Source organism: Mustela erminea, chromosome 3, assembly GCF_009829155.1.
Source record: "Mustela erminea isolate mMusErm1 chromosome 3, mMusErm1.Pri, whole genome shotgun sequence".
Lineage (NCBI taxonomy): Eukaryota > Metazoa > Chordata > Mammalia > Carnivora > Mustelidae > Mustela > Mustela erminea.
In genome coordinates this window covers 86,473,939-86,486,440 of record NC_045616.1, presented here as the reverse complement: position 1 = coordinate 86,486,440, position 12,502 = coordinate 86,473,939, and the positions used below count along the sequence as shown (strand labels likewise).

Sequence of the window (12,502 nt, the reverse complement as noted above, 5' to 3'; positions counted from 1 at the left end):
GGGGCAGACACAAATGGAGAGGGAGAAGCAGACTCTCCACTGAGCAGGGAGCCCGATGCGGGGCTTGATCCCAGGACTCTGAGATCATGACCTGAGCTGAAGGCATATGCTTAACTGACTGAGCCACCCAGGCACCCCCCAATCAATAATTTTTTAATACATATACAGTATTAAAATAAACCACCTAGGTTATTCCCTGCAAGGTAGAAGTAGGGGTGGGTTCCAGAGATTAGGCATGTTTTATCAAAGAGTGCCTTGAAAGACAGATAACTTTTTAACTGGAAAGTTTTACTGATGGAGAGATTAGTATGAATAAATGAGCAGAGTTTGCTTTAGTGACTGTGTACTTGAAGGATGGAACAGGGGAGATTCTTCAGGTAAGAAATCTAGTAAGGAATTTTTCAGAATTTTCTAGTTATCAGGTAATGGAGACAAATCATGACAGTCAAAATAGATTGAAAGAAACATGTACAAAAGGCATTAGCATATTTAGAAGCAACCTAATAATGAATGATTCATTACAAATGATAAGAGAAAGACAGAAATTGGGATGACACCAACTTTTTTGTTTGGTCATTTAGGAGGATGAGATTGCCATTAACCAATATGTAGAATACAGTTGAAGAAATACTTTGTGTATGTTTGTCCAGCTAGCAAATAGAAACATTTAAGAAAATGTTATTCTTTCGATGCTAAGAGAATGTCATTGTGATTAGAAATACAGGTCAGGAGCTCAGGGACAGATTATAGATCTAGATTTGGGAGTAAGTCCCTTATGGGAAAAAAATCTATGAAAGTATAAAATCAGAAAAGACAGATTAAAAAATGAGAACAACGTGTCCAAGTAAAGAATTAAGGTGAATATGTATGTTCATTCTTGCAATTGCTGTAGCAAAGTACCAAAACCTGGGTGGCTTAAGATAACAAAATTTGGTTCTCTCACAATTTTGGTGGATCAGAAATCCAAAATCTAAGTGTTGCCAGGGCTGTACCCTCTGAACCTCGAAGGGAAAATCTGTTGTCTCTTGCACCTTCTGATGGCTATCAGCAGTTCTTGGCTTGTGGCTACATCATTCCAATCTCTATCTCCCTGGTCATATTGCCTCCTTTTCTGCATATCTTCTTATCCATATTTTTTTTATAAGGATACATGTGATAGTACTTTAGGGCTCACCTGGGTAGTCCAGGCTAAACTCCTTCAATCAATAATTTTTTGAATACATATACAGGACCCTAAACTTAATCATGTCATTTGCCAAGAAAGTAATACTAACGGGTTCCAGGGATTAAGACTTGAGCATATCTTTTAGGGGAGTCACTATTCAATCCACTATAATAGGCTTAAAATCATAAGTAGGCTATACAACAGACAGCAGAAATAAAACTCCAAGTACAATATATCAAGTAACTGTTAGAAGTTTAAGGTAGAGAGAAGGGTTAAACAGAACTTGCTTTTCCCACAAGAAGTAGCAAATTTACATGTGTATGTATAATGTGTGTACATATGTATGGGCATGTGTATATGTAAAATATATATGTGTGTATATACATACATATGGACACATGAGTGTGTTTGTAGTGTGAGGAAAAGAAGCAAGTATAAAAAGATACTGAAGATGCAACAGGTAGATTAAGAACGAAGATGAAAAAAGGGAAAAAGAAGAAAGAATGAAGATGAAAATGAGGGGCGCCTGGGTGGCTTAGTCCTTAAGATGCTCCCTTCCGCTCAGGTCATGATCCCAGGGTCTTGGGATCAACTTTTGCGGTTGTTGTCATTGTCATTGTTGGGCTCCCTGCTCCGCTGGATGCCTGCTTCTTCTCCATCAGCCTCTCTTTCTGCTCGTGCTCTGTCAAATAAATAAATAAAATCTTTTGAAAAAGTATGCAGGTGAAGATGAAAAATATGGGGGCATGTGGATGGCTCAGTCAGTTAAACGTCTGACTGGATCTCAGTTTGGGTCTTGATCTCAGAGTCTTGATCTTAGGGTCGTGAGTTCTGGCATGGAGCCTACTTAAAAAGAAAACAGAAAAAAAGATGAAAAATATGGAAGAGGATAGAAGAGAGAATAATATTTTAAAAGCATAAGGTTGACTTTAAAAGTAAGGATAATTTTTCCTTAATAGAGAAAGAAAAATGTTGATACAAAAAAAGAGACTCTGAATTCATATGTGATTACATTACATTACATATGGTGCCACGCCTGTTCCAGGTGTAAGTTATCTGAGAACGACATGGTGGGAATGAGGTTGGGAATTTGAGAAGGAAATATGGAAGAATCTCTGTATGCAGGTGAAAAGAGTTAATTAGGAATTCATTTGCAAGCCCAAATCAAATGTGAGAGTAAACTTGTAGAGAATATCATGATCATGGTGAAGTAACATCCCTAAATGGAGAAGCTAAGTAAGAGGAGAAAATGGTTAGGCTGTGTGTTGGAAGCTGAAGAAAATGTTAGAGGAGTAATAGAAGTAGGTGAGTGCTTTCGGGGTATCTGACATATTTCACATAGTTGACTCTGAAGTCTAGGTTAGGTGGAGTGGAAAGGAAAACAAGATAGAGCTTGATAGACAAGAACAGCTACAAATAATACAGGGACTGTTCGGCGATAGGAGTAAAGTGTTAATGAAAGTAATGTAACAGAAGAGAAGGATGGAGGTAAGAGAATATCAGATACTCTACTCAAATTTTCAGAGATGAGCAAAGACACAGAAATGAACTAAACTATTGTTTCATGGAGCATTGTGCACAGGACAAGCAAGATAATTATTGGAGCTGTACTCTATTTTGCCTGGAACTTTGTGGCTTGGTAGCAATAGGTAGAAGTAATATTCCCTTCCTTTCTTTTTTGCTAAAGATATGTTAACATTTTTGCCTACCTGTTGATGTTTGGAAAATTAGAGTCAATTGAAATGATAGTAAAGTTTTTCCCAGGGATGGGGAAGAGAAGAGTGAAGCTTAACTTATTGGTATTAATTAAAATTCCATCAGATTTGTAGGATGCTAGTTCTTGGCATCTTTTATGCAAAGAAAATTTTATAATGTTGTTATATCTTAATGATCTAAATTATTGTGTTTATGCACATGCTCACATACAAACTCACACACATTGATAAGACACTTAGTTTAGATACAAATATTTTATCCACATTTCATAATTGGGAGAATTTATACGAATGGTTTATTTACACAGCTGGTATACCACTTAATATTTTCCACGATAATCTGTTTTTTTCTTATAATTGATTATATTTCCATTTGGGCTTAATGGCCATTGTGTGAACAGTTCTAAATAAATATTACAGGAAAAAGACATTCCCAACTGAAACCACCAAAGTTAGGCAGAACTGGAGACTGGTTTCCAAAAGTGAATACCAAATACTCCTCCTTCAAAATTCTGCATGGGAGATCCTGGCTGGCTCCTTCAGCAGAGCATGTGACTCTTGATCTCAGGGTTGTGAGTTCAAGCCCCACATTGGGTGGAGAGATTACTTAAAGATAAAGTCTTTTAAAAAAAAATTCTGCATGAAAGTTTTACACTTGCAAAATATATTTGTGGAAAAACTGAATTCAAACAATTCTCAAATAGCATCGTATACAGGGCAGAATATAGCGACTTACTGTTTCTGGAAAGAAAGACATTTAATCTTCGATTACGTATTTGCAGTGAAAAATCTCATGAAATGAAAACAAAACAAAACAAAACAAAACAAAACCCTCTGCATCAATGGAAAATGTGAAGACCTAATCATTTCTACAGTTACACCTTCATGCACATGGTGTCGCTCTTCACTGAGAACATTTCCGAGAAGAACGTGCCTCTGCTTCCTCCTTCCTGCAGAAAATTTGGCAGATAGTGGAAAACCTCTGTTGAATCCTCCCCCTCAGAAGCCCGCGAGAGTCAGTTTGCGGTAAGGTATAACTTATACTTCAGATTACCTTTGAATCCTTTTGAGTGTACCATGCTGTTCTGGCGAGGAGGCCCAGGAATCCTGAATCTGCTGCTGTTGCTTCTGCTCCTCGCAGCCTGGAAGACTGGGAGCGGCCAGGTCCACTACTCAGTCCCGGAGGAGGCCAAACACGGCACCTTCGTGGGCCGCATCGCCCAGGATTTGGGACTGGAGCTGGCGGAGCTGGTGCCACGCCTGTTCCGGGTGGCGTCCAAAGGCCACGGGGACCTTCTGGAGGTAAATCTGCAGAATGGCATTTTGTTTGTGAATTCTCGGATCGACCGGGAGGAGCTGTGCGGGCGGAGCGCGGAGTGCAGCATCCACCTGGAGGTGATCGTGAACAAGCCGTTGCAGGTTTTCCATGTGGAGGTGGAGGTGAAGGATATTAATGACAACCCGCCTGTGTTCCCTGAAAGTAAGAAAAGAATAATCATTGCAGAATCTAGACCCCCAGAAACTCGGTTTCCACTAGATGGCGCATCCGATGCAGATATTGGAGTAAACTCGGCCTTGACCTACCGAGTGGATCCCAACGAGTACTTCGCTTTGGACACACAGAATGATCGTGAACAGACGTCTTCGTTGTCACTTGTATTGAGGAAATCATTGGACAGAGAGCAAATTCAGGAGCATAACTTAGTATTGACAGCCACTGATGGGGGTAAACCGGAGCTGACCGGCACAGTTCAGTTGCTGATTACAATTCTGGATGTGAACGACAATGCCCCAGAATTTGACCAGTATATTTATAAAGTGACAGTATTAGAGAACGCATTTAATGGAACATTAGTGATCAAGCTGAATGCCACAGATCTTGATGATGGTACGAATGGAGACATAATCTACTCATTTAGAAGGCCTATATCGCCTGCGGTGTTATATGCATTTATCATAAACCCCAACAGTGGGGAAATTAGAACAAGAGGTAAACTAGATTTCGAAGAAAAGAAGTTGTATGAAATATCGGTGGAAGCAACAGACAAGGGGAATATTCCAATGGCAGGTCACTGTACCATTTTCGTGGAAATACTAGATATAAATGATAATACCCCAGAAATTACCATAACTTCTCTGTCACTTCCGGTGCGAGAGGATGCTCAGGTGGGCACCGTCATCGCCCTGATCAGCGTGTCTGACCGTGACTCTGGTGCCAACGGGCAGGTGACCTGCTTACTAACACCCCACGTTCCCTTCAAGCTGGTGTCCACCTTCAAGAACTACTATTCGCTGGTGCTGGACAGCGCCTTGGATCGCGAGAGCGTGTCCAACTATGAGCTGGTGGTGACTGCACGGGACGGAGGATCGCCTCCGCTCTCCGCCACCGCCAGCGTGCCCGTGGAAGTGGCGGACGTGAACGACAACGCGCCGGCGTTCGCGCAGCCCGAGTACACGGTGTTCGTGAAGGAGAACAACCCGCCCGGCTGCCACATCTTCACGGTGTCGGCGCGGGACGCGGACGCGCAGGAGAACGCGCGGGTGTCCTACTCGCTGGTGGAGCGGCGCGTGGGCGAGCGCGCGCTGTCGAGCTACGTGTCGGTGCACGCGGAGAGCGGCAAGGTGTACGCGCTGCAGCCGCTGGACCACGAGGAGCTGGAGCTGCTGCAGTTCCAAGTGAGCGCGCGCGACGCGGGCGTGCCTCCGCTGGGCAGCAACGTGACGCTGCAGGTGTTCGTGCTGGACGAGAACGACAACGCGCCCGCGCTGCTGCCGCGACCCGGCGCGGGCGGCGCGGGCGGCGCGCTGAGCGAGCTGGTGTCGCGGTCGGTGGGCGCGGGCCACGTGGTGGCGAAGGTGCGCGCGGTGGACGCGGATTCCGGCTACAACGCGTGGCTGTCGTTCGAGCTGCAGCCGGCGGCGGGGAGCGCGCGCAGCCCGTTCCGCGTGGCGCTGTACACGGGCGAGATCAGCACGACGCGCCCCCTGGACGAGGCGGACCCGCCGCGCCAGCGCCTGCTGGTGCTGGTCAAGGACCACGGCGAGCCGGCGCTGACGGCCACGGCCACCGTGCTGCTGTCGCTGGTGGAGAGCGGCCAGGCGCCGAAGGCGTCGTCGCGGGTGTTGGCGGGCGCCGCTGGCGCCGAGACGGCGCTGGTGGACGTCAACGTGTACCTGATCGTCGCCATCTGCGCGGTGTCCAGCCTGCTGGTGCTCACGCTGCTGCTGTACACGGCGCTGCGGTGCTCGGCTCCGCCCAGGGAGGGCGCGTGCGGGCCTGGGAAGCCCACGCTCGTGTGCTCCAGCGCGGTGGGGAGCTGGTCGTACTCGCAGCAGAGGCGGCAGAGGGTGTGCTCTGGGGAGGGCGCTCCCAAGACCGACCTCATGGCCTTCAGTCCCAGTCTTCCGCCTGGTCTGAGTTCTACGGAGGGAACCGGTGAAAGAGAACCAGACATAGAACATTTGAAAGAGGTGAGTTCGTATTAAAAACTGCCTTACTCTTTTAGCCTAACTCACAGCTTTATTGTTTAAGGTTCTTCATTCTCAGTTGTAACATTATTCTTTAATTTTGCTTGTCGTCATGGTATTTAATAGTATTATTGACATTATGGATTGAGTTATTGTTCAGATTGGGGCTCCTGGGTGGCTCAGTTGGTTAAGCTTCGAACTCCATTTCCGCTCAGGTTCCGATCTCAGGGTCGGGAGATTGAGCCTCAGGTGGGGCTAGCTCTAGGCGTTGAGCCTGCTTAAAGATTCTCTCTCCCTCTCTCTGCTTCCCACCCCCGGCGCCTTGTTGAAATAGTTAAGTAAAAGCCACAATAAATTATTTGTAATGTTTTTCTTAGTAACAGTTTGTAAGTATTTATTTCCTATGGAAATAATACATTATGAATACTTGAGCGTTCTGAAAGCTTTGTTTTAATAAGGCTAATTAGAATTTTAAAAAAATATTTTATTTATTTATTTGACAGAGAGCTAGAGAGAGAGCACAAGTAAGCAGAGTGGCAGGGAGAGGGGCAGAGTGATAAGCAGGCTCCCTGCTGAGCAGGGAGCCGGATGTGGCCCCATCCCAGGACCCTAGAATCATGACCTGAGCTGAAGGCAGCTGCCCAACCAACGGAGCCACCAGGGTGCCCCTGATTAAAGCATTAAAAAATTTAAAAAATTTCAAATGAATGTCTTTATTTTAAAAATTCATTGATATACCACATATGTGTTTTATTTATTTTTAAAAAGATTTTATTTATTTATTTGACAGAGAGTGAGATCGCAAGTAGACAGAGAGGCAGGCAGAGAGAGAGGGGGAAGCAGGCTCCCCACGGGGTAGAGAGCCTGTGGGGTCTCCATCTGAGGACCCTGAGATCAAGACCTGAGCTGAAGACAGAGGCTTAACCTACTGAGCCACCCAGGCACCCCTATGTGTTTTATTTTAAAGACCTCATAACCTTTTATTACAAAAAATGCCCTTTAAAAGTTCATTTTATTTATTTATTTATTTATTTATTTATTTATTTTAAAGATTTATTTATTTATTTATAAAGATTATATTTATTCATTTGACAGACAAATCACAAGGAGGCAGAGAGGCAGGCAGAGGTAGGGAGAAGCAGGCTCCCTGCTGAGCAGAGAGGTTGATGTGGGGCTCCATCTCAGGACCCTGCGATCATGACCTGAGCTGAAGGCAGAGGCATTAACCCACTGAGCCACCCAGGTGCTCCTAAAAGTTCATTTTAAAAAACACTTTATATATTTACTTGAGAGAGAGAGAGAGAGCGCACAGAGGGAAAGGGAGAGGCGCCCCCCACCCCCAAACAAGGAACCAAATGCAGGGCTCCAACGCAGGGCCCTGGGATCATGAAGGAGCAAAGACAGACACCCAGCTAACTGAGCCACCCAGGTGCCCCAGTTCATTTTTGTTTCTTAAAAAAAAGAAATCTTCTTTGATTTGGTCCCTTCTCATTTCCTTCTTGTCATCTCACCATTCCCGTCAGGTATCCAGTACAAAGGAAGCTTGTGATTTTCTTTGCATATATTTATTTTCAATCACTTAATTGCTCCACACAGGTGTATGTCTTTTAGATTTTTTTTTGTTATATGTTTTAGAAAGTTTATTAGGACAGATAATGCACTTTATACTTTTTAGTCACCAATGTCTTTGGAAATCCCTACAAATCTGTTATTTTTAATAGCTGTCTAGTTCCCCGTAATGCAGAGTGAATCACTGATATATTCAGTTATTTACCTGTTGACAAACCCCGCATTTCAAGTGTTCTTTAGCCCTCATAAGCCATGCTGTACTATTATTTACATATTTCTATAATATTGGTGCTTTTATTTCCGTGAAATTCACTTTCAGATGTGGAATGGACGCATCGAAGTGTATTAATAATTTTAATTTTAGAATGTATTGCTAGAGTACTGTTCAAGTACTTTTAATTGCCACCAACAAGTTAGGAGCACCCTTTCTTGTCTCTAAAATCAGTCGTGGTTTTCTATCTCACTGTTACTTTAATTTTAGTTCCATATAACACCAGTGAATTTGAGCATATTGTCATTTATATTTGGTTCTCTTTGATTTGTTACGTAAATTACTTGTTCATTAAAAACTTGAAAAGTTTTTTTTGTTGTTTTTCAGTTTGGGAAAGTTCTTTGTAAAATGTAGATATTAACTGTTATCTTCTACCTATTTCACAAATATTTTTTCCTCTTATACAATTTATGTTGATTTGTTTATAGTATATTTTGCCAGATAAAAATGTTTTTTGTATTTCTATATTAAAATATGTTTATTTTTCTTTTATGGATTTAACAGTCTCCATGTTTAGTTAGGAAGATGTTAATTTTTAAGGGAAGATTTAATTTTTATATGGATCATCCAATAATTAAATTAGTAAACATTTATTTCTAATTTAAGTTTTTTTGAAAAATTGAAGTATAATTGACATATAGCATTATATTCATTTCAGATATACAATGTAATTATTTGACATTGGTATATATTGGGAAATGATCACCACAATAAGTCTAGTTAATACTTATTACGGTACATTGTTATAGAATTTTTCCTTGTAATGAGAACTTTTCAGATCTACTCTTTTAGTGACCTTCAAATATGCAATTCAGTATTATTAAAAATAGTAACTATTCTGTGTATTATTTATTTTATAATCAGATGTTTGTACTTTTGCCCAACTTCAACCACTTGCCTACTCCCATCCACTGCAAATGGCAAACACCAATGTGTTCTCTGTATCTTTTAGTTTTTTCTTTTTAGGTTCCACATAAGTGACAAAGTTTTTCATTTTCTTTCTTCCTTTTTAAAAAAATTTTTCATTTATTTGCTTGAGAAAGAGAGAGAGCATGCATAAGCAGGGGAGGAGGGACAAAGGGAGAGGGAGAAGCAGACTCCCACTGGTCAGGTTGCCCAATGTGGGGGTCCATTCCAGAACCTTGGGGTCACAACCTGAGCGAAATACACTTAACTGACTGAACTACCCAGGTGCCCCCTTTTATTTTTCTTTTTAAAGATTTATTTATTTTAGAGCAAGAGAAGGAGAGTAGGGGAGAGCTGGGGGGAAGGGCAGCAAGAATCTTAAACAGACTCTGCTCAGCACAGAGCCTTTTCCATCTCACGACCCTGAGATCATGACCTGCGTGGAAATCAAGAGTCTGATACAACGGACTGTGTCACCAGGTGCCCCAAAATAATTTCTTTTAATGTAGTTATTTATTGCTGTAAATTTCCCTCTTAGCCCTGCTTTTGCAGCATCCTATAAGTTTTGGTACATTGTGCTTTCATTTTCATTTGTTTCAAAATATTATTTCCCTTCGATTTCATCTTTGGCCCACAGTTTTTTAGGAGTGTGTTATTTTTTTTTTAAGGAGTGTGTTATTTAATTTCCACATATTTGTGAATTGTCTAGTTTTCCTCCAGTTATCAACTTCTAGTTTCATATGATTATGGTCAGAAAATCTACTCTATATGATTTGAGTCTTTTAAAGTTTGCTGAGACTTATTTTGTGACCTAGCACATGATATATCCTGGATAATGTTCCATGTGTGCTTGAGAAGAATGTGTTTTCTGCTGAAGTTGGTGGGTATGTTCTGTACATGTCTGCTAGGTCCATTTGGTCTAAAGTAGAGATAAAGTTCAGTGTTTTCTATTTATTATCTGTCTGGGTGATCTATCCACTGATGAAACTGGGGTTTGAAGTCCACTGTTATTCCTGTAATGTCTATTACTCCCTTCAGATACGCTATTATTTGCTTTATATATTTCTGTGTTCTGATGTTGGGTAGATGCATAAAAATTGTTACATCCTCTTGATGACTTTGACCTCTTTCTCACCATATGATGACCTTCTTTGTTTCCTGTTACAGTTTTTTACTTAAAGTCAGTTTTATCCAATACAAGTATAGCTATTCCTACTCTCTCTTTTTATTTCCATTTGCATGGAATATCTTTTTCCTTCTCTTCATTTTAAACCTGTGTGTGTCCCTTGAAAGTGCTGGAGGCGGCATATAGGTGGATCTTGTTTTTAATCCATTCAGCTATGCCTTTTATTGGAGAATTTAATCCATTTTCTTTTAAAATAATAATAGGTAAAGGGGCGCTTGGGTGGCTCAGTGGGTTAAAGCCTCTGCCTTGGGCTGAGGTCGTGATCCCAGTATGCTCAGCAGGGAGCTTGCTTCCCCCTCTCTCTCTGCCTGCCTCTCCGCCTACTTGTGATCTCTATCTGATAAATAAATAAAATCTTTAAAAAAATATTTCTAAAAAAATAATAATAGGTAAGAACTTACTATGTCCATTGTTTTCTGGCTGTTTTATAGTATCTCTGTTCCTTTTTTCCCCATCTTGCTATCTTCCTTTGCGAATTGATTTCCTTATCTTTATCTTGTGTGTATCTTTGATTTCCTTTTCTTTATTTTGTATCTACTATAGTTTTTTTTTATGGTTACCTGTACTTTAATTGAAGCATTTTATAGACATAGGCCTATTTTAAGCTGACAACAACTAGGCTTTTTTATAAAGATTTTATTTATTTATTTGAGAGAAAGTGAGCATAAGCGGTGTGAGGGGCAGAGGGAGAGTGAGAAGCAGATTCCTTGTCGAGCTGGGGGCCCGATATGGGGCACGATTCCAGGACACTGAGATCATGACCTGAGCTGAACGCAGACACTTAACCAACTAAGCCACCTAGGCACCCCAGTAAGTTGGCTTTCATCACATGCAAAACTCTACTCTTTTACTCCTCCCCATTTTATGTTTCTATTGTCATAATTTATGTCTTTTTATAGGGTGTATCCATTAACAAAATTATAACTATTTCTATTTTAAATATATTTGTTCTTTAACCCTGAGAGTATGGTGGTTATCACACCACTATATTACAGTATTGGGTATTGTTAATCTGACTCTATACTTACTTTTACCAGCATATGGTATGTTTTCATATGTTTTTATGTTACTAGTTATCATCGTTTGATTTCAGTTTGAAGAACTCCTTTCAGCATTTCTTGTAAGGCAGGTCTAATGGTGATGAACTCCCTAAGCTTTTGCTTATTTGGGAAAGTCTTTATCTCACTTTCATTTCTGAAGGATAACTTTGCTGCATAATGTTTTCTTGGTCAGTGGTTTAATTTTATTTCAGGACTTTGAATAACATCACCCCATTCTCTCCTGGCGAGCAGTGTTTCTGGTGATAGCCTACTGGGGGTTCACTTATAAGAGAGAAATTGTTCTCTCTTTTTGCTCTTAAAATTCTCTTTGCCTTTAATTTTACGTAGTTTTATTATAATTTGTCATAGAGAAGATTGTTTTGGAGTGACATTTTGGGGTGAACCTATTAGCTTCATGAACTTGGATTTCCAAATCTTTCCCCATGTCCGAGAAGTTCTCTCTCATTATTTCCTTAAATAAGCTTTCTACCCCTTTCTCTCTTCTTCTGAGATTCCAGTGATGATTTCTTTTAAAGGTGTCTCCAGGGTGCTCGCTTCGGCAGCACATATACTAAAGGTGTCTCCAGGGCCCATGAGTGGTTCAGTTAGTTAAGCATCTGTCTTCAGCTCAGCTCATGATCCCAGGATCCTGGGATCGAGCCCCATATCAGGCTCCATGCTCAGTGGAGACCTTGCTTCTCCCTGCTTGTGCTCTCTCTCTTTCTCTGTCAAATAAACACGTAGAATTTTTTTAAAAAAATTTTAAATAAAGTTGTCCCATAAGTCCTGTATACCCCATAGGTTTTCTTCATTACTTTTCACATATTTTTCTTTTAGCTCCTTGAAAAAAATTTTTAAAATTTAAATTCAGGGGCGCCTTGGTGGCTCAGTGGGTTAAACCTCTGCGTTTGGCTCAGGTGATGTTCTCAGTGTCCTGGGATCGAGCCCCGCATCCCCCTCATCGGGCTCTCTGCTCATCAGGGAGCCTGCTTTCCCCTTTCTCTCTGCCTGCCTCTCTGCCTACTTGTGATCTCTGTCTGTTAAATAAATAAATGAAATCTTTAAAAATTATAAATTCAATTTAGTTAACATATAGTGCATTATTACGCGAATAGAATTTAGTAATTCCTCAGTTGCATAAAATACCCAGTGCTCATTACATCACATGTCCTCCTTAAGGCC

General features: G+C 41.3%; 2 protein-coding genes across 4 annotated transcripts in view; both read left to right on the top strand.

Annotated features, from left to right (window-relative positions):
- Nucleotides 1-12,502, top strand: part of LOC116586455 (protocadherin alpha-C2) — a 183,647-nt gene that overhangs the window by 77,519 nt on the left and 93,626 nt on the right. Inside the window, exon 1 of one of the 3 annotated variants that reach the window (XM_032336460.1) lies at nucleotides 3,703-6,351. The exons of the other annotated variants lie outside the window; for them this stretch is intronic. Within the exon in view, the coding sequence (XP_032192351.1) occupies nucleotides 3,958-6,351 (2,394 nt within the window). The 5' untranslated portion in view covers nucleotides 3,703-3,957. Of the gene's footprint in view, nucleotides 1-3,702; nucleotides 6,352-12,502 lie in introns of those variants that run through there. 3 annotated transcript variants of the gene reach the window in all.
- LOC116586458 (protocadherin alpha-7-like) overlaps nucleotides 1-12,502 on the top strand; it is a 106,192-nt gene that overhangs the window by 33,031 nt on the left and 60,659 nt on the right.